Source organism: Abramis brama (genome assembly GCF_963993115.1).
Source record: "Abramis brama genome assembly, chromosome: 15".
In the NCBI taxonomy this organism is placed as follows: domain Eukaryota; kingdom Metazoa; phylum Chordata; class Actinopteri; order Cypriniformes; family Leuciscidae; genus Abramis; species Abramis brama.
In genome coordinates this window covers 23093770-23121028 of record NC_139977.1, presented here as the reverse complement: position 1 = coordinate 23121028, position 27259 = coordinate 23093770, and the positions used below count along the sequence as shown (strand labels likewise).

The 27259-nt window shown below is 37.6% G+C and overlaps 1 protein-coding gene across 2 annotated transcripts; it reads left to right on the top strand.

The window, feature by feature from the left end:
• The first annotated feature begins 1697 nt into the window (after positions 1-1697).
• stom (stomatin) lies at positions 1698-27246 on the top strand. Of its 2 annotated transcripts, XM_084138288.1 has the most exons (8): positions 1698-1912; positions 2847-2879; positions 3249-3358; positions 3934-4006; positions 8101-8183; positions 17016-17219; positions 20664-20798; positions 24373-27246. In XM_084138288.1, exons 1-8 carry the CDS (start codon positions 1852-1854, stop codon positions 24559-24561), a joined length of 888 nt encoding a protein of 295 aa, XP_083994414.1. In that variant the 5' UTR covers positions 1698-1851; the 3' UTR covers positions 24562-27246. The 2 variants fall into 2 exon arrangements, with proteins under 2 accessions (XP_083994414.1, XP_083994415.1); XM_084138289.1 differs by lacking the exon at positions 2847-2879.
• The last annotated feature ends 13 nt before the right edge of the window (positions 27247-27259 follow it).

Below are 27259 nucleotides of genomic sequence, written 5' to 3'. Positions count from 1 at the left end.
GAGCCGGATCTAAGAGCCGGCTCTTGTAGGTGAACGACGGGAGCCGGCTCGCATATCTGAAGAGCCGACTCTATTTTTAAAAATATAGCCTATAGAAATTAAATCATTATGTAGGCTAATAATGAAATAATGAATGATTTTAATTGCATTTAAAATAATTGACTAATTCAAAAACCAACAAAAACATAATTATATAGGCCTAAAGGCGCACACACATTTGTTTCGACTGTCTGATCAGCCTCACATTCTGTTCCTGTCAATCATACACGCGATGTCAACCAATTAAACTGCATGAGGGAGTGCCGAGCAAACTCACACACACACTAGAGATGCGGATAAACCGCGGATCAGGCGGATGACGTGACGAAAAATAATATTTTAATTAAATTCGGGCGGGTGGCGGTTGAACCAAACAAATGAAAAAAGTTTGCTACTAAGCAAACCTGCAAGCTATGCCCAGCTGTCAGTACTATTGGAGGAGGCCTAAACGTCTCTTAGATGAGACCGCCTGGGTTATTTTGTTTCGATATTAATTATATTTTAAAACAGCCAATCGTAGCCTACTACCACTGTGGAATATGCATTTAAAAGAGAGACAGATAATGGTCTGATATGACTCAGAAATGACATCGGGCAATTGCAGCGCAAGATGTTCAGAAGAACGCAAGAGCTAAACTTCTACAAGCTCAATAATATCCACATTAAAAAGTTAAAAAAAGAAGGTAAGAAAAATAGTCAGTCATAACTTTGCCCATTAATTAGATGTGCAAGGCAAGCAGGCTAGTTTTTGGGTTGTTATGGACAATTAAATATGTGAATAGTCACGTTGCACAGTTGTGTGGTGGACTTTCAGCGAGTTAAAACATATTTTTTAAAGAGCCGTTTGTGAGTCAAAAAGAGCCGGCTCTTTTCAGTGAGCCGAGTCAAACGAGCCGGCTCACGGAAAAGAGCCGGAATGCCCATCACTAATCCTCCTCCAGGGGGCGCAAAGGGGCTCAGAAAGTCATGACGGTTTTTTCCGTTAACTTATCAGAGAAAATTATTTAATAGCCTAAACATCACTTCCAACGAGTTGAGCCTGGTTTTCAAAAGGAAATCCATCCTTACATTCAACTCAAATCTGTTTTAAACTGCCTTACCCCAATAATCACAAATGACTGTGATTGGTCGATGGATTGATGTTTACAAATGATGGATACATATAAATCAGTTGATTATGTTATGTATATAGAAACAATATATTTTACGTTTACTGCAAAAAATATGCATATATACACAAACATGTAGTACTTCACATCACATCATTTCTCAGGTCTTCAAGCCATGGAGTGGGAGCGAGGACGATAAAGATTTCTGTTGGCGCGAGTTCATTGTTTCGATTCTCTGATTGGTGGAGATTTAACTGCAGACTTATGGGTTATGTAGTTTTTGTTTTGTTTTGTTTTTTACTAGGAATTCCGCTGTTAAACACGATTCATATATTTACAAAAAATCATAGTTACAACAAAATCATACATCATCGATTAACAACTTTTAAATGTCTGTCGTTTAAAATTTAAAATCAATTTCCCCATGGAGAAAATGAATGGCATTTTTTACGACATCGGAACCGAACTGGCTTTATAATTCTACCCACTTCCGTTTTTAGGTCACAGACAACAGTAATGCCCGCCCACCCCCACTCAGCCCAACCCCTTACATTCAGAGGGGGGCTGAAGCGCACGTAGAGTCCGACCATAGAGTCCGACATGTCCCGTGGAGAAAACCACTACTGAGAAGCGATCTCCTACTGGAAGGGTTTTGAAGATCTACTCCATATTAACCCTGAATAATTCAAAGATATCTCCTACAATGGAAGATGGCAGGGAAACAGCTGCAATGAGAGAGAAAGAAAGGAGGGATCGACAAATAGGTAGGCTACTATTGAATTATTATTATATTTAAAATCACGTGTTTGCATCGTTGTGTGCGTTGGATATACGCAACATTCAGTTCACGTAAAACGAAAAGGCCATACTAGATGCCTCTGTTGCCTTTACAAATATTTAAAAACTGCATTAGAAAATAGATAAACATTGGTAGTACGTCCATGCTTCCCCTTCTTTTTCTTCAAGGTCTGTTATTATTGGTAGTGCACCATGGGTGTGCCTCTCTTTTTTTCCTGTGCCAAACTGGGTAACAACAGGTGCTCATTATACCCCATAGTCATAGTCCTGTAGCACTCCACCAAGAAATTCTGTATTCATCACAACAATGACCTGATGTTTTGTTGTTTATTTTTGTCAGGCCCTGAATGTATCTCTCAAAATAAAGGTATAATAATGAAAAATGTAGCATACTATGGTATGGTGTGATAGTTTTATGCAGTATAGTATGGTATGGTATAGTGTGTTATTATAGTATAGTATGGTGTGGTATAGTAAAAGTAGTAATAAAACAATAATGTATCTGCATTTCTTCTAAATGTCTATAATTATTCTGATTATTTGTGTTGAACATCCTGTCAAAATGCATTGAGTTTAAGATTCAGTTCAGGAGTTTATTCAGATCATGTGGTTGGTGGTCAAAGATCTAGAGTGTAATGCAAAGATTGTGAAGTCAGTACAAAGTAGGGATGATTTAATCATTCTACAATTACTGTGATCACTGTCCTGATCAATAATCATATCCTTAGCACTCAATCTTACTTTGCTCTGACTGTCCCATCAGTAAATGTAATTTGCCCTGGATGTATTTGCATCTGCTAAAAGACACGTCTTATCCCTTATAGGGCATATGGGCTTGTAGACTAATAGCCTTAGCTTAGGCCACATATACAGTAGCCTTACAGTTACATTTCTCTATAGATCGATGGTGTCACACAATTGATGATACTCCAGGTAGGTGAAATTTGGAAGCAAAGCAATGGCAGTTTTGTTTGTTAATTTTGTTTTTAACTGTAGAGAAGCGTTCATTTGCAATGTGTTTCTTGATTTTCTCATTGTGGGTAGAATGGCTATGAAGATGTTCTTAATGTTGGCAATGTGCTGCAGAAGTCCCTTGATAGATACATTTGTAAACTACCACTCTAATGCATGCACTTCAGCTTGAAGCTAAAATATTGTTTTTGCATGTTTGAACTCATGTAACCCATCAGATTTCTGAGCTATGTTAGGGTAATGCGCAGTTGTGTGTGACCTTTTATCTCTTTTTATAGTATAGTAAAATAATGCAAGTTTATGCATAGGCGTGCTTTTTTTGCCTTTCAGCCTTGGAGAACACAGACAGTGACATTGGCTTGTGTGGATGGATCCTGGTGCTTTTCTCCATTCTGCTCACGTTGCTGACCCTGCCTCTTTCCATATGGATGTGCATTAAGGTACTTAGCGGTGGTCCTTTAATTAGTGTGATTTCATACGGCTTGTTGTCAAGTGCGTTCAATCCCAAGCAGGGATGGCCCACCAGAAACCACAGCCTTTTCTGTATCTGTATTAAAATTGTTTTGTTAAATTGTATTGACTGATATATATCCGATATTTCAAATATCAAATGATATTTCTAATAAATTTAAAGAAAAATCTACTATCAGCTAATATAATATCTATAAGTTGTGCATCCCTTAAAAAAAATTCTAGTTATTCACAAGCACAATGATTCATTAGCTAGAAATTTCCCTTCATCAGTGCAATCTCTATAGACTGATTTCACAATTTTTATTTGGAAATCATGAACAGTTGGAAAATTCAAAAGGTGTGGGATCCCTAATATTTGATTTCGTAAATAAATTTGGTTTTGACAGCAGGCCCACCAAGTAGTCCAATTCCTTTTCATGCCTTTATCATCTTTATCTTTAAAAGAGAGATGACGAAAGCATAAAGGTTGCCATGCAACATCTAAATTATGTTAGAGGCCGTTTTTCTTTTTATGAGATAAAAATACTTCTTGTTCCTACAGATAGTGAAGGAATATGAAAGGGCAATTATCTTTCGCCTTGGACGCATTTTACGAGGAGGAGCCAAAGGACCAGGTAAAGGAAAAAAATCAATATCATTTGATCATTCTGATTTAATCAGTGCTGCTGGTTTAAGTGTTTCATGTGATAATGATCATGTCTTTAATCAGTGATCACACTACTTGTGTCGTTGTGTGTGGTTAAATGTTGTTTGCATTTGTGCTGTGGCCGTCCACCACAATCCCTGCTTGTCACAAGGCAAAAGCACGCTTGTGCTGTAGAAAAACAGAAGTGATCTGTTTTGCATTTCTGCTGACCCGAATAAACAACTCCTTTTTCAGTGTCAGGATAATTCAGCTGAGGACGATATACTGTACTGTATATACACAAAAATGCACATTAAATCATTTTACCTTGTTAAATCATGAGCAAATGTAATAAAAAATGTATTATATTCAGGAAATAGGCATCTAACCCAATAAGCACGCGTACATTTCCGAGACATCTGTAAAAGATTATATTTCCTGGGTAGCATCACGTTTTAAATCAAGCTTTTATTTCAGCGGCACATAATGATCTTATCTTGCATAGTGATCTTGCTTAAATAGTAAAGCTATATGAAAAGGTGCTAAAAATCTAATGTCAGGTTAGTCAGACCTCATAACCTGCTCTGTACTGCACTCTTGCCTTCTAAATCATAAAAATCACTTGACCAGATGTCTGATAACCATCTGTTTTGTTTGTGGCCCTGCTGCCATGATGTCACATATAAGAATTCGGGATCAGGTTCCACACAGCACTGTGGTCACCACTGTGATTATAGGATTTTCATAGAGGTTGATCTTGGCGACTGGATATATCTCAATGTTTGGTAACTTAAGCTAAAGTACTTGCAAGACAGCACTGTATTGATAATCCTCCTCAACCATTCTTTTCTTCTTCATCCTCTACTTTTCCTTTTTCTTTTCTTTACCTTCTTCTTCTGCTTAAAAAATTCAGCAAATTCATTCAGCTCAGACCATTTAACAGATGGACTCAATCCAAACTTTCTTTTGGCGATAAATTCAGCCTTATGCTGCGCCCACATTTACCCTTGCTCTGCGAAATTTTGTGGGCAAAATGTAGTCATTTCAGTAGGAATCCATGCGGTCTGGACTTTCATGAGAAGGCGAATAAGTTCCCCACGCAGATTTTAATCTTGTTCAAATTGGTCACGCAAATTCACCACGTTTACCAACAGAAATCTGCTTTGAAAGTGAATTCTGTGTGAGCTGTGCTTCACACATTGCTACAGTACACTATTCAGAAGCGACATTGGACCTCCCACTAAACATTGGACGTTGGATAGACATGCAGATCATGTCTATATTGGGTCCGTCGGTCCATGACCAATTCTGGACATCTATTCGATGTCCAAACTAGGTCCACTATTTTGACGTCCAACCATGGCCCAACTTGGACGTCATATTGACGTTCAACATTGGACCTTTGAACTGGGTAATTTTTTTGGACGTCTATGACAGGTGCAGGAAATTTACATGATTACTATGTAATAGTTTTATTTATTTACACATTTCAATATTGTTATTATCAACATGATTAATACATATGAATACAGATTATTTAAGATCATTTTCCAAAAACTCCATTTGATCGTCTCAGCATCAGGTGATAACTGGAGACGCGTACAAAAGTGTGATGTTGTAGCTCAAACAGTAGAGCATAGGTGCTTATAACGCTAAGATCACGGGTTCGATACCCAGGGAAAGCAAGGGGGGGGTGTGTGTGTGTGTGTGTGTGTGTGTGTGTGTGTGTGTGTGTGTGTGTGTGTGTGTGTGTGTGTGTGTGTGTGTGTGTGTGTGTGTGTGTGTGTGTGTGTGTGTGTGTGTGTGTGTGTGTGTGTGTGTGTGTGGCCCTTCAGACGTCCGAATTTGGACGTCCAAAAATGACATGAAAATTACGTCACTCCGACGACACATTGCGCAGTGGGCTTTTTTGCATGTGAAATCTCGCTGAAATTTCGCTAATGTGACCGTACCCTTAGATAAGCTATTTTTGGAGAAATTTCAGATTCAAATTGGAAAATGTCCCATAAATTTGTTTGATCTGCTGAACACAAAGGAAGTTATTTTGAAGAATGTTTGTAACCAAACAGTGGATGGGCCCCATTGACTTCCGTAGTATGGAACCAAAATACTATGGAAGTCAATGGTGCCCCACAAAAGAATTTAAATTCTTGAGTGAACTAGCCTATCCCTTTTACTGGAACGTTTCCATTCAAAGTGTAAACAACAATGATGACATAATTGAACTACTTGCATACTGCGGTTTCAATTGGTCTTCTTTCATGTGCTTATTTGCATATTGAATTGTGATGGTTCTTAAATGTAAAAAAGGCGGTAGAATGTTAAATCCTGTGCTCAGGCAACAGGAAAAAAAGTTCTGATGCAACATTTAATTTGCGCAAAACTATTCTTTAACTGCTTTAGCAAACACTGATATTTCCTTTAGGATATTTAAATCTCTTTGTTAAGTTAGCGTTAATGACACTATGGCTGTGATTGTTGTTGGTGTCTCTGGAATATATTTGTCCGTGCTGTGTTTTGGAATATGAATCCGCAGGGCTTTCCCTCCAGGAATGAACTTATGAGGGTAGTGTCTATTATTAGAGTTAATCCACATACTTTACCCCTCTTATGCCCAAGGCTCCCAGACAGCAACATAGTGTCGGCCCAGATCCGGCCCACATCTGGTACACATGGATTACACACGGCCCAGATGTGGGCCGTATCTGGGCGGATACTATGTTGCTGTCTGGGCTGTTCATTGTGAACTCAACTTTCTTTATCATTACCTTTTCAGTAGTTATTTTTGGGGCAATAACTTCCTTCTTTATGGCTAAATGTCATGTATACTATAGTTTAGGCCTGAAAAGTAAGCTTGATTTCTTGGTTCTCTTTGAGGCTGCTGGCTGGGGTCTGTAAACAATCTGCAGTGGCTCCTCCTCCATGGCTGTATTTAGGGTGGAATGTGAGAGGAATTTTACACAGTAGGTTATACAAACCTCTGAAGAGACTAACAAATCCTGATGACTCTTTGAAAATCTAAATCTAAGAATCTATTTTAGATTATAAACTACAGGGATGACAAATGAAAGCACCAACACAAACACACATACCACACGACCTGCTTGTCTTCCTCGTCACATACTGCCAAACTGTTCTTATTGTTCTGGTTTTCTTCATAGCCTTTTGATTTTATACTCAGCATTTTTCTTTTGCTCATTTTTTATTTATTTTTTGTTATTTAAATAATTTTACTTACTATAATATATGTGCACTCACCGGCCACTTTATTAGGCTCAACTGCACGTTAATGCAAATATCTAATCAGCCAATCACATGGCAGCTACTCAAAGTTATAAGTCACACACACACACACACACACACGTAAGATTTTTTTTTAGGAAATTCGTACATTACAGCATATTTGAATGATGAATGCATTCTTGCTGCATTCCACAGTCTCTGTTGTTACTGACTTCCAAATAGTTTCTAGTTGTTCCCAAGGTCTTGCTTTTGATGAAACTTTTGTGCTATCTATCTTTGAATCCACTAAATCCCAGATTTCTTCAATAGGATTCAAGGCTGGACTTTGACTTGGCCAACTGTGACTAAAGAGCTTACACATACTGGATTAACCATTACAGAAACATAAAAAAATATTTTGGTAATCATCAATACTGTTAGTTTAGGGAAGTTGTAGCACAAACCTTACATTGGGTGGTGGTCTAAAAAATTTGTTAAGCACTATATATATATATATATATATATATATATATATATATATATATATATATATATATATATAAATGTAGTTTAGTAGTATGTTTATTTATTTTCATTATTAAGAAAATAAACTAATCCTATAAACTGTTGTTACTGTTCTTTACTGTAAATAATTAAAGCAGATGCTAGTGCTATCATTCATTAAACACGTGAAGGCTGTCAGCTGAGTCCAGTTGGCGGGGAGAGTGGTATTTGGTAGATTGCCAGTTGTGCACTTATTGAAGATCAGGTCTGTGTTACTAGGAGTTACTGATATTATTAGTGTCTGCTGCTGTTATGTTCCTCAAATATTTTGCTGTATTTGTGTGTTGTCTCACGCAGGTCTTTTCTTCATATTGCCGTGCACAGACAGCTTCATCAATGTGGATATGCGTACCATCACTTTTGATATCCCCCCTCAGGAGGTGAGATTGCATGCACAAACACAAACACTAATCTTTAACTTCAGCCTTTGTTTTAACCCATGAAAAGCATAAATTGGAAGTAGAAGTGTGTAATTTTTGTTAAGATGTTAATGCTTTTGCTACACAGTTTAATGTGCAGGTACTATGAGCAAGCCATTTGTAGTTTGACATCCCAAAAAGTGCAAATAGGTGGTTGGAGTTTACAGGGAGCTGGTTCTGCAATTTTTTTGGTGCAGAAATCACATATTCAAATGACAAATATTTAAATCTTTTAAAGACATTCGTCATATACACTACCAGTCAAAAGTTATAAATAATAATTATGATTTTTCAAAATGTTTTTAAAAGAAGTCTCTTGTGCTCACCAACGCTGCATTTATTTGATCAAAATACAGTAAAAACTGTGATATTGTGAAATATTTTTACAATTTAAAAGAAATTATTTCTATTTTAATATATTTTTAAATATAATTTATTCCTGTGACGGCAAAGCTGAAATTTTGCTTCTTAATATTTTTTTTTGATACTGTTATACATTGTTTTCAGGATTTGCTGATGAATAGAAAGTTCAAAAGAACTGCATTTATATGAAATAGAAATATTGTGTATTTTGACTTTACTGTCACTTTTGAACAGTTTAATATTCCCTTGCTGAATTAAAGTATTCATTTTTTTTTTTTTTTTTTTTTAATCTTAATATCCCAAACTTTTGGTAGTATATCACAGTTTCCAGAAAAACATTAAACAGCACAACTGTTTTCAACATTGATAATACTAAGAAATGTTTCTTGAGCAACAGATCAGCATCAGATCAGCAGATTAGAATGATTTCTGAAGGATCATGTGACACTAAAGTTTGGAGTAATGATGCTAAAAATTCAGCTTTGCATTACAGGAATAAATTCCATTTTAAAATATATTCAAATTTTAAATTGTAATATTATTTCACAATATTATTTTGAGTTATTATCTTAATAATTATCTTATTATCTTAAGTTTCAGAAACATCAAAAAGAAAAATCTTAATTATCCCAAACTTTTAACTAGTAGTATAGCTTTGCATTGTTAGGGGCCAAGCCCCGAAGGGGCTATGGCACCTATTGTATCTGTTAGTTTTCTTATTATTATTATTATTATTATTCTTCTTCCTCCTCTTGAAGTCTATGGCAGCCCTATGAACCATACATAGGAAAATGATGAAATTTGGCACACTTGTAGTGATGGTAATGAAAAGTAATTGTAGCAATTTTTGAGTCTCTAGGTCCAACTCTATAGCGCCACCAGCAGTTCAAAAATTCAACATTGAAATGGTTATAACTTTTGAACCCTTTGATCTAGAAAAATGAAACTTAGTACACCTGATTCATCTCATCATGCTGATTAGAACCAATATCTTACATTAAGACTCCGCCCATTACAGTAGTGGCCATTTTGAAAAGTACAGTATGCAGTTTTTTTGCTACTCCTCCTTCAAAATTGGTCTAATTTTGTCCAAACATGTACTCAAATGATCTTCGGACTGAGCCGCATAAAAGTACTGTCCCCGATTTTTTTTATTCTTCTCTGATCAAAAGTTATGACGTCGCAAACTTAACGAGGTCGACCCAAAATTGGTTCAGAAGCTATAGCTCGGCCAAACTTTGATCAATCGAAACGAAAATTGGTACACTTCATCGGAAGCATGATCTGAGGTTCCATGCCAAAGTTGGGAACAGCGCCACCTACGGGTCATGAGATATGGAAAATGCATATTTTGGCCAATAACTTATGAACAGTTTGTCAGAAAATTATAAACTTGGTGTCTATCGATTCCTTGGGTCATGACAAATCCGTGGATATCGATTTTGCCATGATGGGATGTACCACGTGTCCGCCATTTTGAATGATGTCATAATTTGCAATATCTTTTAAACTATTTGAAATTTCTTCACCAAATTTGGTATGGATCATCATTAGCATGGCCCGAAGGTACCTGAGAAATTTGATCACAGCGCCACCTAGTGTTCCAGAGATATCATTGTTTTTTGAAAAAACGCTTATAACTTTTGCTAACATTGCTTGAAATTTGATTTCTTTATGTCAATATATTCCTTGGCTTATGCCGATTTCAACGATATCTCATATGTTATTTATCAACAATGTGACTGGCCGCCATATTGGAGTGAATGTAAAACAGTTTTTTCGCTACTCCTCCTTCAAAATTGGTCTAATTTTGTCCAAACATGTACTCAAATGATCTTCGGACTGAGCCGCATAAAAGTACTGTCCCCGATTTTTTTGCTATACTGGAAAAAAAAAGTTATGATGTCGCAAACTTAATGAGGTCAACCCATAATTGGTTCAGAGGCTGTAACTTGTGAACAGTTTGTCACAAAATCATAAAATTGGTGTCTATCGATTCCTTGCGTCATGTCGAATCTGAGGATATCTATTTTGCCAGCATTGGATGTACCACATCATAAGCTATATTAGCATTAAGTTAGCTTAGCATGCTAATCTCGTTAACATGATTTTGTGTGCTCATTCACACACTGAAGCCTCTCCTCTGCAGCTTTGTAAAACATGTCCTCTGGGTGGCGCAAGTGGTTCAACCATGCGTCATGAATCCCGAACCATTGTGGTCGTGGGTTCGAGACCAATGTGGGGCGACTTTGAAATTGTGTATAAAATAATAATTTAAATTCCTTCCGGCTCTGCACTGCTGTTGGTGCTTAAATGCTAGCTGTGCTGCTGTAATTGATGTGCTTACTGTGCTTGATGTACATTAAATTTCTGATGTTTTGCTCTTCTGGCTCCGCATTGCGCTACAGCGGCTGTTGCTTGCTCTGCCTTGCAGGGCTTGGCCCCGTATTGCTGCTTGCAGCTATTTAGGGGCCAAGCCCCGAAGGGGCTATGGCACCTATTGTATCTGTTAGTTTTCTTATTAGGGGCCAAGCCCCGAAGGGGCTATGGCACCTATTGTATCTGTTAGTTTTCTTATTATTATTAGGGGCCAAGCCCCGAAGGGGCTATGGCACCTATTGTATCTGTTAGTTTTCTTATTATTATTAGGGGCCAAGCCCCGAAGGGGCTATGGCACCTATTGTATCTGTTAGTTTTCTTATTATTATTAGGGGCCAAGCCCCGAAGGGGCTATGGCACCTATTGTATCTGTTAGTTTTCTTATTATTATTAGGGGCCAAGCCCCGAAGGGGCTATGGCACCTATTGTATCTGTTAGTTTTCTTATTATTAGGGGCCAAGCCCCGAAGGGGCTATGGCACCTATTGTATCTGTTAGTTTTCTTATTATTATTAGGGGCCAAGCCCCGAAGGGGCTATGGCACCTATTGTATCTGTTAGTTTTCTTATTATTAGGGGCCAAGCCCCGAAGGGGCTATGGCACCTATTGTATCTGTTAGTTTTTCTTATTAGGGGCCAAGCCCCGAAGGGGCTATGGCACCTATTGTATCTGTTAGTTTTCTTATTAGGGGCCAAGCCCCGAAGGGGCTATGGCACCTATTGTATCTGTTAGTTTTCTTATTATTATTAGGGGCCAAGCCCCGAAGGGGCTATGGCACCTATTGTATCTGTTAGTTTTCTTATTAGGGGCCAAGCCCCGAAGGGGCTATGGCACCTATTGTATCTGTTAGTTTTCTTATTATTATTATTATTATTATTCTTCTTCCTCCTCTTGAAGTCTATGGCAGCCCTATGAACCATACATAGGAAAATGATGAAATTTGGCACACTTGTAGTGATGGTAATGAAAAGTAATTGTAGCAATTTTTGAGTCTCTAGGTCCAACTCTATAGCGCCACCAGCAGTTCAAAAATTCAACATTGAAATGGTTATAACTTTTGAACCCTTTGATCTAGAAAAATGAAACTTAGTACACCTGATTCATCTCATCATGCTGATTAGAACCAATATCTTACATTAAGACTCCGCCCATTACAGTAGTGGCCATTTTGAAAAGTACAGTATGCAGTTTTTTTGCTACTCCTCCTTCAAAATTGGTCTAATTTTGTCCAAACATGTACTCAAATGATCTTCGGACTGAGCCGCATAAAAGTACTGTCCCCGATTTTTTTTATTCTTCTCTGATCAAAAGTTATGACGTCGCAAACTTAACGAGGTCGACCCAAAATTGGTTCAGAAGCTATAGCTCGGCCAAACTTTGATCAATCGAAACGAAAATTGGTACACTTCATCGGAAGCATGATCTGAGGTTCCATGCCAAAGTTGGGAACAGCGCCACCTACGGGTCATGAGATATGGAAAATGCATATTTTGGCCAATAACTTATGAACAGTTTGTCAGAAAATTATAAACTTGGTGTCTATCGATTCCTTGGGTCATGACAAATCCGTGGATATCGATTTTGCCATGATGGGATGTACCACGTGTCCGCCATTTTGAATGATGTCATAATTTGCAATATCTTTTAAACTATTTGAAATTTCTTCACCAAATTTGGTATGGATCATCATTAGCATGGCCCGAAGGTACCTGAGAAATTTGATCACAGCGCCACCTAGTGTTCCAGAGATATCATTGTTTTTTGAAAAAACGCTTATAACTTTTGCTAACATTGCTTGAAATTTGATTTCTTTATGTCAATATATTCCTTGGCTTATGCCGATTTCAACGATATCTCATATGTTATTTATCAACAATGTGACTGGCCGCCATATTGGAGTGAATGTAAAACAGTTTTTTCGCTACTCCTCCTTCAAAATTGGTCTAATTTTGTCCAAACATGTACTCAAATGATCTTCGGACTGAGCCGCATAAAAGTACTGTCCCCGATTTTTTTGCTATACTGGAAAAAAAAAGTTATGATGTCGCAAACTTAATGAGGTCAACCCATAATTGGTTCAGAGGCTGTAACTTGTGAACAGTTTGTCACAAAATCATAAAATTGGTGTCTATCGATTCCTTGCGTCATGTCGAATCTGAGGATATCTATTTTGCCAGCATTGGATGTACCACATCATAAGCTATATTAGCATTAAGTTAGCTTAGCATGCTAATCTCGTTAACATGATTTTGTGTGCTCATTCACACACTGAAGCCTCTCCTCTGCAGCTTTGTAAAACATGTCCTCTGGGTGGCGCAAGTGGTTCAACCATGCGTCATGAATCCCGAACCATTGTGGTCGTGGGTTCGAGACCAGTGTGGGGCGACTTTGAAATTGTGTATAAAATAATAATTTAAATTCCTTCCGGCTCTGCACTGCTGTTGGTGCTTAAATGCTAGCTGTGCTGCTGTAATTGATGTGCTTACTGTGCTTGATGTACATTAAATTTCTGATGTTTTGCTCTTCTGGCTCCGCATTGCGCTACAGCGGCTGTTGCTTGCTCTGCCTTGCAGGGCTTGGCCCCGTATTGCTGCTTGCAGCTATATTAGCAATTGTTATTGTCAGAATAACAATTCTTCTTCCGCAAATGGGAGTCTATGGCAGCCCTATGAACCGTACATAGGAAAATGATGAAATTTGGCACACTTGTAGTGATGGCCATGAATAGTAAATGTAGCAATTTTTGAGTCTCTAGGACCAACTCTATAGCGCCACCAGCAGTTCAAAAATTCAACATTGAAATGGTTATAACTTTTGAACCCTTTGATCCACAGAAAAGAGACATAGTACACCTGATTGCTCTCATCATGCTGATCACAAACAATATCATACATTAAGACTCCGCCCATTACAGTAGTAGCCATTTTGAAAAGTACAGTATTGCGTTTTTTTGCTACTCCTCCTTCAAAATTGGTCTGATTTTGTCCAAACATATGCTCAAATGATCTTCGGACCGAGCCGCATAAAAGTACTGTCCCCGATTTTTTTTATTCATCTTTGTTCTAAAGTTATGATGTCGCAAACTTAACAAGGTCGACCCAAAATTGGTTCAGAAGCTAAAAAAAACGCTTATAACTTTTGCCAACATTGCTTGAAATTTGATTTCTTTATGTCAATATATTCCTTGGCTTATGCCGATTTCAACGATATCTCATATGTTATTTTTCAACAATGTGACTGGCCGCCATATTGGAGCGAATGTAAAACAGTTTTTTCGCTACTCTTCCTTCAAAATTGGTCTAATTTTGTCCAAACATGTACTCAAATGATATTCGGACTGAGCCGCATAAAAGTACTGTCCCCGATTTTTTTGCTATACTGGAAAAAAAAAGTTATGATGTCGCAAACTTAATGAGGTCGACCCATAATTGGTTCAGAGGCTGTAACTTGTGAACAGTTTGTCACAAAATCATAAAATTGGTGTCTATCGATTCCTTGCGTCATGTCGAATCCGAGGATATCTATTTTGCCAGGATTGGATGTACCACATCATAAGCTACATTAGCATTAAGCTAGCTTAGCATGCTAATCTGGTTAACTTGCTTTTTTGTGCTCATTCTTACACTGAAGCTCTCTGCAGTTTGTGTTTGTACGTCCTCTGAGTAGCGCAATCTGCTAAACAATGTATCTAGAATCCCAAACCATGTATCTAGAATCCCGAACCATTCTGGTCGTGTGTTCGAGTCCCATGTGGGAAGACTTTAAAGTTGTCATTTAAATTCCTTCCGGCTCTGCACTGCTGTTGGTGCTTAAATGCTCGCTGTGCTTCATTTATATTTAATTTCTGCTGTTTTTGTTCTTGCGTCTCTGCACTGCTGTTGGTGCTTAAATGCTTGCTGCGCTGCTGTGCTTGATGTACATTTACATGTATATTCAATTTCTGCTCTTTTTGTTCTTCTGGCTCCGCACTGCTGTTGGTGCTTAAAATGCTTGCTGTGCTGCTGTAATTGATGTACTTACACTACTTGCTGTGCTTGATGTACATTACATTTCTGATGTTTTGCTCTTCTGGCTCCTCATTGCGCTACAGCGGCTTTTGCTTGCTGTGCCTTGCAGGGCTTGGCCCCGTATTGCTGCTTGCAGCTATATTTAGGGGCCAAGCCCCGAAGGGGCTATGGCACCTATTGTATCTGTTAGTTTTCTTATTATTATTATTATTATTATTCTTCTTCCTCCTCTTGAAGTCTATGGCAGCCCTATGAACCATACATAGGAAAATGATGAAATTTGGCACACTTGTAGTGATGGTAATGAAAAGTAATTGTAGCAATTTTTGAGTCTCTAGGTCCAACTCTATAGCGCCACCAGCAGTTCAAAAATTCAACATTGAAATGGTTATAACTTTTGAACCCTTTGATCTAGAAAAATGAAACTTAGTACACCTGATTCATCTCATCATGCTGATTAGAACCAATATCTTACATTAAGACTCCGCCCATTACAGTAGTGGCCATTTTGAAAAGTACAGTATGCAGTTTTTTTGCTACTCCTCCTTCAAAATTGGTCTAATTTTGTCCAAACATGTACTCAAATGATCTTCGGACTGAGCCGCATAAAAGTACTGTCCCCGATTTTTTTTATTCTTCTCTGATCAAAAGTTATGACGTCGCAAACTTAACGAGGTCGACCCAAAATTGGTTCAGAAGCTATAGCTCGGCCAAACTTTGATCAATCGAAACGAAAATTGGTACACTTCATCGGAAGCATGATCTGAGGTTCCATGCCAAAGTTGGGAACAGCGCCACCTACGGGTCATGAGATATGGAAAATGCATATTTTGGCCAATAACTTATGAACAGTTTGTCAGAAAATTATAAACTTGGTGTCTATCGATTCCTTGGGTCATGACAAATCCGTGGATATCGATTTTGCCATGATGGGATGTACCACGTGTCCGCCATTTTGAATGATGTCATAATTTGCAATATCTTTTAAACTATTTGAAATTTCTTCACCAAATTTGGTATGGATCATCATTAGCATGGCCCGAAGGTACCTGAGAAATTTGATCACAGCGCCACCTAGTGTTCCAGAGATATCATTGTTTTTTGAAAAAACGCTTATAACTTTTGCTAACATTGCTTGAAATTTGATTTCTTTATGTCAATATATTCCTTGGCTTATGCCGATTTCAACGATATCTCATATGTTATTTATCAACAATGTGACTGGCCGCCATATTGGAGTGAATGTAAAACAGTTTTTTCGCTACTCCTCCTTCAAAATTGGTCTAATTTTGTCCAAACATGTACTCAAATGATCTTCGGACTGAGCCGCATAAAAGTACTGTCCCCGATTTTTTTGCTATACTGGAAAAAAAAAGTTATGATGTCGCAAACTTAATGAGGTCAACCCATAATTGGTTCAGAGGCTGTAACTTGTGAACAGTTTGTCACAAAATCATAAAATTGGTGTCTATCGATTCCTTGCGTCATGTCGAATCTGAGGATATCTATTTTGCCAGCATTGGATGTACCACATCATAAGCTATATTAGCATTAAGTTAGCTTAGCATGCTAATCTCGTTAACATGATTTTGTGTGCTCATTCACACACTGAAGCCTCTCCTCTGCAGCTTTGTAAAACATGTCCTCTGGGTGGCGCAAGTGGTTCAACCATGCGTCATGAATCCCGAACCATTGTGGTCGTGGGTTCGAGACCAGTGTGGGGCGACTTTGAAATTGTGTATAAAATAATAATTTAAATTCCTTCCGGCTCTGCACTGCTGTTGGTGCTTAAATGCTAGCTGTGCTGCTGTAATTGATGTGCTTACTGTGCTTGATGTACATTAAATTTCTGATGTTTTGCTCTTCTGGCTCCGCATTGCGCTACAGCGGCTGTTGCTTGCTCTGCCTTGCAGGGCTTGGCCCCGTATTGCTGCTTGCAGCTATATTTTTATTTATATTTGTATTTAATATAGATTTTAGTGTAGTTGTTTTTTTGTGTTTTGCAGAATATCACCCTTTTGAATAGGCTGTGTGCTTCCTCATAGGTTCTGACAAAGGACTCTGTGACAGTGAGTGTAGATGGTGTAGTCTACTACCGTGTTCAAAACGCAACACTGGCAGTGGCCAACATCACCAATGCTGATGCGGCCACTCGTCTGTTGGCACAGACCACCCTGAGGAATGTGCTGGGTACAAAGAACCTGGCAGAGATCCTGTCTGACCGTGAAGAAATTGCCCATAGTATGCAGGTATCACACTAAACACATACAAATATTTTAAAAACAAGAGTTATATTTTTTAGAGGAATAGATCACCCAAAATGAAAATCGAAGCTTAAAGGGTTAGTTCACACAAAAATTAAAATTTTAATTACTCGCCCTCATATTGTTCCAAACCCGTAAGACTTTAGTCAAACTTTGGAACACAGATGAAGATATTTTTTAGGAAATCTGAGTGATTTCTGTCCCTCCACTGACAGCTACACAACTACCACTTTGACACTTCAAAAAGTTCATAAAAAGATCGTAAAACACGAGAATGAACCTCATTGGTTCTTCCTGAAGCTCAAACGTGCTGCGTAACACAATAATGAACCTCATTGGATCTCGCTGAAGCTCAAACGTGCTGCGTAACACGAGAATGAACCTCATTGGTTCTCGCTGAAGCTCAAACCAGAGTCGTAGAGAGAGAGAGTTGCGACAACGGAAGTTCGAAATGCTTAGTTGTCACGTGATTCGCGTAGACCTCAGATAGTTCCAGGAAGTGCTTCAGCGCCAATTCAAATCGATGGAGTTAGAGAGCAGAACTTTGATTTCTGGTAGTTTGTAGTCAGTAAATTAATTGATTTACAATATGTATATAATACACTGATATGTGAATGTAGTATGTGTTTGTAGTTACAGAAATGTTATTTTTAAAAGATAAAAATCTGCTAGTATTTAATGTTTATAGTGGTCAACCAGCGTTGCCTGCCGTTTGTTAACATATTTCTGGCTAACGTTACCTTGGTTAAAGACCGTGTTGCAGTTGTTTTGAAGTATTTGAAGTATTTCATTTAGGTTCGCGTTTAAAGTCTGTAGAGAGAATGGTGTCGTCTTAGCGGCCCCTAATTTAATAACAAATGATCGTTCCGACGGAAGCGAATCAATGAACAATAACTTTAGCTGGAAAATAACTTTATTAAAGAACCGCTATAAAGCCAAAACAATCTCTGTTACCATACATTACACGTGTATCTCTGTAAAGCTGCTTTGAAACAATCTACATTGTTAAAAGTGCTATATAAATGAAGATGACTTGACTTGACTATTTTTTGTTCTTAAACTAGAATGTTATTTAAAGGTATCACGTAAATAATGTTCACTATGGTTTCACAAGGACAGAGACTTGCAGGTAACAGGTAATTGTCTTAAATCCATTGCAAACAAGTAAAATGTAGAATTTATTAAATGAAATTTCATTAATCTTAATGTTTACAATGCTTATGCACCCCATGCACTTATTACTGTATAAATTAATACATATATTATATTAATGTATAATATATTAATGTATAATATTACATTTTCAAACAAAACATGATTATACACACACATTATTTCATTAGTGTCCATGTACATTATTTACTTTTAACATAATTTGATAAATTTATTACCTACATTTCTTTAATCTATAAAAATCTATTTATTTGGTTATTTTATTATAGTAATTACAGTATACTGCATCGTCCAGAGGAGCCTTAATGATGAGTGCAAAGGGTTGTAGATCTCTCTCAAATACTGGTAAAAACTGCTTTCAAGTATGGGTAGGTTGGTACACTTTCCATGTCAGGTGAATTTAAACACTTAGAAATGCTTACAGCTGAAACTTGTTTAAATTTCAAAAAGTCAAAGTTCATGACTCAAAAATATACATTACATCAGTTTATATATATATAACTATATATAACTATATATATATATATATATATATTATTATATATTATATATACTTTTGCATTGATTTAGCACAATGGGATTTATTAATGTCTAATAAACTGCACGTCAAGCATGTTGTCTGTCATTTCCTCTATGTTGTTCTTGTGGTGTCTGACACAGAGAGGAGAAAATATGCTGAAACTGAAGGTGAGGGTACAGCGTCAGTGCAGGGAGTCTTCATGATCCACTGAATCCCTTTGAGCTTCTTGTGTTGAAAGAGATAAAGGAGACAAAAACGGGACAAATTATATACAGTAGTAGTATATATTACATGTTGTGGTATTTAGTATTATTCCCCATTTAGTCTAGTGTGATTTGTTTTTTAAAATGGCTTGCTGCTTTTAAGCATTGTTTTTAATCTCACAAATAAACTTCCATTTCCCTTTCCCATCAATCCAAAAATCAGCTGAGCTGAAACATAATATAGACAGCCTAATAGTCAACAGAAACACAATGTCTAAAAAACTCCACCCATATGTTTTTGTTACTCAAAAATGCAATCTAAAATAAGGATTTTGTTGTTGTTGTACATTTAATGAGGAATGAAACAGATATTCTCATTTTATCACTTCCACATATCACACTCCCCAATGTTATATTTAACCCCTGTTTAGAAGCCTTTCCCTCTTATTACACAACAAAGGATAAAACTGCATTAATAGAACGGGTTTAACCATTAATAGGCTGTTCGTGGTTTGTTATGCGCTACTAACTTTATCCAATGACCTATCTTTTATCTGATAACGTCCCCTAAAACTACTAATTTAGAGATCAATAATCAACTAGCATGCTTTAATACAAGTAAATTTTATTCAGATGTACTGATACAAACGTATTCTTTAAACGTCTTACCTTTTATAAAAGTCCATCACAAACGGTCTGTTCTACCGCGCTGCTGCTACTTCCGGGAACTATTGAGAGGCTCCACGAGCCGCCATTGCTGTAAAAAAAGCGTTCCATTGTAGTCAATGGAGATGTCGCAACTCTCTCTCTCTATGGCTCTGGCTCAAACGTGCTGCGTAACACGAGAATGAACCTCATTGGTTCTTGCACAGCAAGCGAACATGCTTGAGCTTCCACTTACCATAACTGATGTGAGTTGATGAATGTTAATATGTGAATAAAAGACTAAATTAAATCTATTCAGCGTATAAAGTGATCGTGTCTCTTCAGAAAATTTGGACTTAACCTCTCAATTTATATGGATTCGTTTTACGATCTCTTTATGAACTTTTTGAAGCGTCAAAGTGGTCGTTGCATTGCCATCTATGGAGGGACAGAAAGCTCTCAGATTTCATCAAAAAAATTCTTCGTTTATGTTCCGAAGATGAACTAAAGTCTTACGGGTTTGGAATGACATGAGTGTGAGTAAATGATGACAGAAGTTTCATTTTTGGGTGAACTAATCCTTTAAACTCGCATTGAATTGGTTTCAGCTAGACCTGACTCAACTAGACATTGCATGTTTTCAGGCAGTGCAGTCGTTGTAGCTCAGCTGAGATGCTGACATATCTAGCTCGACTTCACTGCTAGCGCCTTCTTCAGTTTGCACGTGGCCCGATGTTCGCTCATTTCATCTGACATCCTTTTAAAAAAATATGGTGAACATTTTAATGGCAGGCACAGCTTGGCACAGCGCTCAAAATCCTGAGAAGCATGAAGCTTTAAGGAATCTCTGAGAAGAAGTGTTTAGACATGATTTTGTTTTTTCATCAGTCCACGCTAGATGATGCCACAGATGACTGGGGTATTAAAGTGGAACGTGTGGAGATTAAGGATGTGAAACTGCCCCAGCAGCTCCAGAGGGCCATGGCTGCCGAAGCTGAAGCATCCAGAGAGGCCAGAGCTAAGGTAACATGCTTTTGATATGCAGGTCAGAAAGAGGATGGAAACGTTTATATTAAACCAAATCAGGACTGTTTTTAATGCCTTGCTTCACATTATAAGTAGACTTCAGGAGGAAAATTGGTATTATCAAATGCAGTGCCAGTCATCCGTTACAAATATGTGGTTGAACTGTCTAAAGAAATACTTTTTGAAAATACTGTTTGTAGTCTTAGAAAGACTTGTAAAAAATTATACTTTTTACAAGAGTAATGAAAAATGTAATATATAGCAGATCACTAAAAGTCTGATGTACCATTTTCCTCATTGCATTGTTACGATTACCTGATTGGTCTAGGCTCTAGGGGAAGAATGCAACAGAAAAATGGATGGTGGTGAATGAGTGTGCAACAGCATGAAACCACCCCATCTCAAGCCCCAGAACTGACATTCACAACAATAACCCAAATTAAAGCTGCAAGCAGCGATGAAAAGGGCCCTCGCACCCCTGCCACCGCCACCCGGCGCCTTTAGTAAAGGCCTTAAGATTACACTCACCAAATTTGAAGAGGATCAGATCAAAACTGTAGGAGGAGTTTGTTAAAGTACAACATCAGGAAATGGCAAAAACTGCCCAAAACCTGAGAGGAAGTTCAAAATAGCTGACTTCCTGTTGTATTTAGGGCTGTGCTCCAAGAGACTTTTTTGTTGGTATTGGGTCATTACATGTATGTACCAAATTTCATACCTGTACGTGAAACGTAGAGCCGGGGCAAAATGTAGGGGCAATTATTAAGCCATTTTGCCCCACCCAATTTTGAAAACCACATCACACATAAATTTTCACCACTTCTAAAGCGTGTGCAAAATTTCATGATTTTTCGAGCATGTTTTGTATTTGCCACACTTCCTGCTACCAGCAGGTGGCGCTATTGCTATAACCATAATGAGCATGGTCATGTGTCCAGGACAGGACTCTTATCAAACATGTGTAGTTTGGGGCAGATCGGAAATCATATGCCTAAGTTACTGCAGGCTGTCTGTGGTTGCCTAGCAACATCGGAACTGCAAGCAACATTGACAGAGAACTTATCTGATCATGCATATATCACCAAAAGGCCGAAATTGGGTGAACATTTGTCAGGCCGCCGAGGGCACACCCTTCGACGAAAACTCAAGATCTTCGCAATTTAACGTCGCAAAGGCCTTAAGATTACACTCACCAAATTTGAAGAGGATCAGATCAAAACTGTAGGAGGAGTTCGTTAAAGTACAACATTAGGAAATTACAAAAACTGCCCAAAATCTGACAGGAAGTTCAAAATAGCTCTAAAAATGCCCAAAATCTAGGAGGAAGTTCAAAATAGCTCACTTCCTGTTGTGTTTAGGGCTATGCTCCAAGATACTTTTCTGTAGGTATTGGGTCATTACATGTATGTACCAAATTTCATACCTGTACGTGAAACCAGGAGCCGGGGCAAAATGTGGGGGCAATAATTTACCGAATTTGCCCCCCCCAATTCTGAAAACCATATCACACGTAAATTTTCACCACTGAAATGAAATTTGAAATTTGGTACATACATGTAATGACCCAATACCTACAAAAAAGTCTCTTGGAGCATAGCCCAAAATCTGACAGGAAGTTCAAAATAGCTCACTTCCTGTTGTGTTTAGGGCTATGGTCCAAGAGACTTTTTTGTAGGTATTGGGTCATTACATGTATGTACCAAATTTCATACCTGTGCGTGAAATGTAGACCCGGGGCAAAATGTGGGGGCAATAATTTACCGAATTTGCCCCACCCAATTTTGAAAACCATATCACACGTAAATTTTCACCACTTCTGAAGTGTGTGCAAAGTTTCATGAGTTTTCGAGCATGTTTAGGCCCTCTAAAAAGCGATTCACTTTGGAGAAGAAGAAGAAGAAGAATAATAAACGGAGCAAAAACAATAGGGTCCTCTCACCATCGGTGCTCGGGCCCTAATAACCACATTTCACAAAATAATAAGAACATTACAAAAGAATAAGAACCACATATTTCACAAAGGAAAGAAACTTTTCCTCATTTGTGTTGAATTTACACAGAGCCACCAACTACTTGCTTTAACACAACATCAAGTCTGGGGTTGCACACAGTCAAGCCACCACCAACACAGCTCTGATGATGGTTGCAGTTTAAATACTCTCCATCCAATCACAACAGGCCATTGATTATTAAAGCCAGGTGGCAATACTGGGCACAACAACAATCCTTTACGGCTCTGGACATAACACTACACACACACAAAAGATACTCTAGGATAACGGATGGATTTAGCAGGCAAACACATATTAATCGTTCTTTCATGTACATGCATGTACATACTGTAGACCAAATTAGTTTTGTACTGTGTGGGAGCTGATTGTAAACGTTCACTGTTCTGAGGCAAGACTACTGCAATAGTCTCATAGAAATCCAGAAATGACAACTCCTTTCCTGTTTCCACTAATTTATCTGTTGATTTATGTGAGAGTCTGTATTTTGGCATTTCCAGCTGTATGCTCGGTTAACCTCTTCTGTGTGCAATAGAAGTTGCTCCGCTTAAAAATGTACACATGCTCTCAGAAGAACATGGGAAAGGAAGTTAATGAGTTTATTTTTGGTGCACAATTACTCTTTAGTGCTTAGTTCAGATACAAGTATGGTTTCTTCAAATCAGTCCCCCTATCTACACCAACCACACAGCTAGAAGTGGTGAACCACTGTCCTGGTTAGTAAACAGTTCCTCTCTGCATGCACACACATGCAGATATGTGTCTATATAGCACACACTTTTAACTTTAGCTGGAAAATAACTTTATTCAAGAACTGCTAGAAAGCCAAAACAATCTCTGTTACTTTAAACTATCCTTGTATCTCTGTAAAGCCACTTTGGAACAATCTACATTGTTAAAAGCGCTATATAAATGAAGATGACTTGACTTTTATAAGAAGTAATGTACAGCAGTGGTTCTCAACTCACCCTATTTTGGCACAAATTCATGTCACTTAGTAGAAATATATTTAGACCGAAATATTAGCCAGATGCCAGTGTGGACTGGTTGCTTGTCATGACGTTATCCTCAAAAATTATGCAAGACAAAGATCAACATGACCCAGTATATATTAAATACAGGTTTGCTTGCATTGCAACATAAGCATTGTTTGTTCTGATCACAAATTGTTTTGTGAAACCATTAAGAGGCATTTAGAATCATTTACTAAATTTGTGCATATAAAAACGATCATTTTATTAATCGTAAATAATTTTCCTATTTTTGTTTAAATTTTACATAGTGTTCGACCTATACATTTTGTGATCAAATTAATAATGTATTGATATTAAGATTCCTATTTTTTTGCTAAATAATTTGGGTGCTGTATCAGGTCATCACTTGATGTCCAATGTACAATCTGGGTCATAAAGCAAAACCAGTTGAGCTGGTTAAAAGAGCAATGCCATAAAGAGCAAAGAGTGGGTGTCAATTTGAATCTGGTTTAAGGGGTGGAATTTTGGTGCGGTATATGTGGTTTGCAAAAATAATTTTTTCTCTCACACCTCTTTTGCTGTCTGTAGGTGATAGCCGCAGAGGGAGAGATGAATGCGTCACGGGCACTGAAGGAGGCATCTCTGGTGATCGCAGAATCTCCCTCAGCTTTGCAGCTGCGCTACCTTCAGACCCTCAACACCATCGCAGCCGAGAAGAACTCCACCATCATTTTCCCTCTGCCCATTGACATGATGCAGTCCTTCATGAAGCACTGAGCCACATAAAGCCAGCCACACACACATGCACACAAACAGATGCATCCATGCAGAAATGAACAGACTGGCGTTACATAATATCCACTCATGTGAGTAAAATGGACAGCGGGATCGAGAAGTCTGAGACCACATTGAAATCTGCTATTAAAAGGTGCAGTAAGCGATTTCTGAGAAACACAAACAAACACACCCCTCCCTTCATTGCCCCACCCCCAAAATGCACGAACACGCAATGCAAAAGTAGATGTTTCTTTATCTTAGCTGATGCAAAGCAAAATAATGCTTCTCGAAAAATAAAGCGAAGATGATGAACGAATGAAAAGGAAGAGCAAAAACTGAACATAATTATATTACACAAGAGTATATACAAGCAAGAGTTCATTGTTAGTCGGCAGCAGCACACCAGCTCCAGACAAACAATGACACTCAAAACTGTTACAACAACAGCATATCTTGGTTCTGTGAAACATACCAAATGTTACTCATGTTTGGAGCAGAAACAATGCAACCTCTGCGTCCATTTTCAGGCACTGGAAAGCTTTTCTAAAATAATTTGGGTCCTAAAGCTCTTGCCTAAATATGATTCCTTTTTATTCCAGTGATATCCCTCTGACCTTGTCTCTTTTGTAATATCTCTCAGCCATCTCTCTTTCTACAGTCTTTCTTCAAATCTGCCTCTGGCTCTTCTTTCTCTCCTCTGGCTTTTGGTCATACCTAGGATATCCAGATCAACCAAAGGAGGGAGAGCATTTTCACATTTGGCTCCGAAACTCTGAAATAGTCTTCCTGATACTGTTCGTTGCTCGGACTCGCTCTCCCAGTTTAAAACTAGATTAAAGACGCATCTTTTCGGCCAGGCATTCATATAATATTTTTAATCTTACAGTTCAAACTACAATCCGGCCTCTAGTTCATAAATGCCAGAGGAGAACTGGCCCCCGACTGAGCCTGGGTTCTCCATTAGTTTTTTTTTTCTCCATTAGGTCACCTGATGGAGTTTTAGGACACCATTAGGTCACTTGATGGAGTTTTTTCGGTTCCTTGCCACTGTTGCCTTTGGCTTGCTCAGTTGGGGATATTTAATTTTATTTTATCAATCAATAAATTCCACTAGAAACAAACCTTGTTGTATTATTTTATTTTAATTTAATACTGTGAAGCTGCTTTGATACAATCTGTATTGTGAAAAGCGCTATACAAATATACTTGATTTGATTTGATTTGATTTGATCCTCTCCCGTCATGAGTGGACACGCCCCCTACTGCTGATTGGCTGTAAGTCGTGGCGCTCAGTCCGATCCACTTTCAGTAGCATTTCTCAGGAGTCACTTAATGCACCCTTAAAATCCTGAACATTTTAGCAACCTAAGAAAAAGTATCACATGAAAAGAAGAAGAAATATTTAAGTTTTGAGGTCACTAATCAAATGAGCAAATTGGTAATCATATGACTGTCAGTTGTTCAAGATGGGCTTTGGATCTTTTGGACCCCACTGTACATATGCCACATACACACTCACAGCTGTTTTTTTTATGTATGATCTGTAGATGTTCCTAGTAAAAACCTCTATCTGAAGGAAATCTGATGCAGCTAAAGAAAATAAAACTCATTAAATATTCATTAAATAATAAACTGATTTCAAATCATTTATGCCCCTGAAAAAAAAAAAAAAGTTTTTTTTTTTTTTTTTCATGTTTTTTTACCAAAAATTTGGACTTTGAATATGCTTTGCAAATTGAAATTGAAATTGCTTACAATTTCTCTGGTTGTTACAAGGTTAGAACAGTGGTACAGGCCAGAGCTGGCTGATCTTTTAGACATTGATTATTGCAGTGTGTGGTTTTTTTTTTTTTTTTTGGTTGATAGTTTATGGAACATCTCCTGGTCATATGAGTGCATGTGCTTGTGTTCAAGCATGTGCAACTAACCCGATTGGTTGCCAAATGGAAAACAAACTGTCTAAAGGGATATTTGAATAGTATCAGATGACAGCAATGCTTATTGTGCCTAAACCAGTTTTTCCTCGCTTTCTCAAACCCTTAATTATCGCTGACTTTTAATGTATAAAAGCCTTAAGCCATATCCATTTCAACTACTGAATCAATATTTACAGGTTTACATGATGTTGGTTGATTTTTAAAACCACAATGCATTAGAGATCTAGCATTTATACATCAATTTCTCATAAATATTTTATCACTTGATTTTAAAAATCTTCTATCTTAATAGTTTATCTGCCAGACATTTTCATGCATGAAATATAATATTTTTTATAACGTCGGTCTGCAGCTGAAAACAAATTAAGGCTATAGAGGTCAATGTTTGTGTTTGTAATTAGTATTTGCAGCTTCAAATATCAGAGGATGGAATTACAGACTCATCAAAGATGTGAATCACTTGCACTGCTGCTTAGGACTGTATTTCTCAAATATTTTTTTCATCCTGTATCAGTCACAAGTCTATATACAGTATATATAATTCTTTATTCTGTCTTTTAACTGATATATGTTGAATATCACATGTTGTTATTGCCAGCTCACATTTATGTGCATTTTAATATTGAATGTTTTTTGTTTGCACTGTATTTTTGTGCATATCATATATTTTTCATGTGTGATTGTCCCGTTCTCTTAGTGTCATCTTTCTCATGACTTAAAAGTAAATAAACTCTTTACTTTTAAACAAAGTGTTGTTATTT